Source organism: Belonocnema kinseyi, chromosome 1 (genome assembly GCF_010883055.1).
Source record: "Belonocnema kinseyi isolate 2016_QV_RU_SX_M_011 chromosome 1, B_treatae_v1, whole genome shotgun sequence".
Taxonomy (NCBI): Eukaryota; Metazoa; Arthropoda; class Insecta; order Hymenoptera; family Cynipidae; genus Belonocnema; species Belonocnema kinseyi.
The window spans coordinates 89,388,612-89,391,263 of NC_046657.1; the positions used below are offsets into that span (position 1 = coordinate 89,388,612).

Genomic DNA, 2,652 nt, shown 5'->3' on the forward strand with positions numbered 1-2,652 from the left:
ATTTGAGTTGTAGAATTTGACAATTATCCATTTAAATTTTTCTTATTCTTATTATTTCATTCAAGAAATAATGAAATATGCTATATTTTTATATAAAAATATTTTTATTTCCGATAATTATTATAAAACTTGCAATAAAATATAGTAATTGCTTAATTCTTCCACTTTTCAAGCATTATATTAATTTTTCTTATTAATTTTGAAACTACCTATTAATCATTTAGTATTAACAGATAACATAGTCATATTATAGCTATAGCTTATTTCAATAAATATTTATTAAAGAAATTTGAACAATATCATCTAAACATTTTATCATTATACATTATATCAATTGTGTGAAATATATAAATATTATTCAATAAGACGTTTATATTTATTTTTATATTATTAAATCAAACGCTGATGTATTTTTTTCTAATTGTATTTCATTTTTGGAAAGGATAATGTCTTTCAAGCCCGGCGCGGCGGGCTTTCCAATTTACATGCCAGCATGACTGCGTCCACAATGTCATTTTGCAAAACTCACTATACCGCTAAATATTTGAGTTGTTTTTTCATGCTATTGTTATGATTTTTCGTTCGCAAATTGCTTTACTTCAACAAAATCACTTGAAAACCACTAACACGAATTAGGCGAACATTGGAACTACACAAGTCGCGGCCGTCTGAAACGTTTCCAATTGAAATGCATAATATTGTGCAATTTTCTACATATGAGTCCCCGCGCAGTGCACCTTTCCGCTACGCTGCTGGTGTTTTTCTAGCAAGAGTCGCAATTAACCGCCTGTAGCCCCTTGAGGTGAGAAATCGCATAAGCCAGCAGTTCTATAGGAATTACCACACTACGAGTTATTCAACTCAGTCTCGGGTGTATTTATCTGCATCATTATTTATATTATTTATTGATGTCAAGTAGACCCGCGCCTTTTGGCTCATGTACAGTCGAAAAAGTTGCTTACAGGGGGCGCAACGATACAAGGCCGAGGTTGGGGCAGCCAATGAATGTCGCTTGACAAAAATAATCTGATGTTTCGGTAGAGGTGAGGGCCTCATTAAACTTGAAACGCATGATCAGATCATGCTTGAAATGGAAGAATCCTTACTTTTTAAAGCCTCGGAAATTGGAGAGGCTTCATTGTATTTTGGAGAAAAAAAAAACGAAGACGCCTGAAATGGCTCAATTCGATAATTTACAAAAAACTATGCGATCATTGGATTGAATAGATTTGAAAAGAGCCGCCAAATAAACGACAGTCACGTGTGTTCATCTGTCAAAAAATCTGACACAACAAAAATTTCATCTATCTGTCCCACTCTGTGTCTTTTTTCTGTCTCAGTCCATCCAGTCCATCTATCCTTATTCATTTATATTCGTATCGCTCTGTCTGTCAAGTAGATAGCCTAAAAAAAGAATAGGCATTGTGGACCCTATATTGAGGGTGACAAATTTAAATTGCAAAAAACTAGAAATAAATTGTTTTTCCTGAAAGATACTTCAAAGTACTGAAGTTGCTTGCATTCATAATTCCTCAAGCAGTTAATTGCGTTGTTTTGATTAATCGTTTAGTTTTGCATCGTGGACGCGGTGTGCCCAATACTTTTTAATTTGAGATCGAGTGACATAACCTGTACGCAAAATATGTGATGCTTTGAAGTATTTAAAAGAAAATCTTACCAATTCAGTTATATGCATTTACTCAAATACGTTGAAATAAAAATAAAATTATGAGAGACCTTAAAGAAATCTCTCGAAAAAATCGAGAGTATATGGAGAGAAATAATCCTTGTTTATCGGTATGTATATTTTGATAATTCTGTTCTTTCTGCGGTATATACTTTGACACTTTATAATCAAATATGTATGTAAGTAGTTAAAGTTTTTTAATAAATGTTTATTTTGCTGTTTTAGGAAGAGCAGCTATCCAAGAAATGCATTGAAGAGAACAATTACGATTACGATAAATGTACCCTGTATTTTGAGAATGTTAAAAGTTGCCGAGAATTCTGGGTAATTAATATTTTTTAAATCATGCCAATATTATTTAATTACAGAGATGCACTGGTGATTAAAAAAATATTCCAACAACTTTTGTTGTAATAAGTTTTTTTTTAAATATACAAAAATCTCTAGATTACACAGTTCTCATTTTGGAACCTAATTTAATTTACATTTTTGACTCAGCTTTTACGCAAAAAGAATCTCATTAAAATGTAAACCCATAAATTATAAAAAATAATGATAGAACTGGTTTTTTGAAAAAAGAAACCTCCCACGACTATTCTAATTGCATATCAGAAATATCCGAACACCATCCAGTGAGAAAATTCTCCAAAAAAGTCTAGTAGTATAATATTAAAAAATGAGAAAAAATATTTTAAAAACTGTTTGCACTCGAGGAATAGCAAAAATCTCAAATTCATACCAATTAGTCTTTGAAGTCTTATTCTTAATTTGAGGCAATAAAACATAAAAAATCTTGACGGGTAGTGTACATTAGAAATACTTCGAAAAACTGTTGGAAGTCTTAATGGTTCAAAATTTTAATTAAACAAGTTTTAATTAAGATCGAAGAGTTTGAACTAACAAATGTTTAATTTCAACCTTTTAATTTTAAATAAAGAAATAAATTTTTACTTAGAAAATATATA

At 30.6% G+C, this 2,652-nt stretch overlaps 1 protein-coding gene across 1 annotated transcript in view; it reads left to right on the forward strand.

The window, feature by feature from the left end:
• Window positions 1-1,316: 1,316 nt before the first annotated feature.
• The window catches only part of LOC117168528 (coiled-coil-helix-coiled-coil-helix domain-containing protein 7), a 2,292-nt gene continuing 956 nt past the window's right edge, over window positions 1,317-2,652 (forward strand). The window contains exons 1-2 of the mRNA XM_033354262.1: window positions 1,317-1,797; window positions 1,913-2,011. Coding sequence (XP_033210153.1) covers window positions 1,729-1,797; window positions 1,913-2,011 — 168 coding nt within the window. The 5' untranslated portion in view covers window positions 1,317-1,728. The remainder of the gene's footprint in view (window positions 1,798-1,912; window positions 2,012-2,652) is intronic.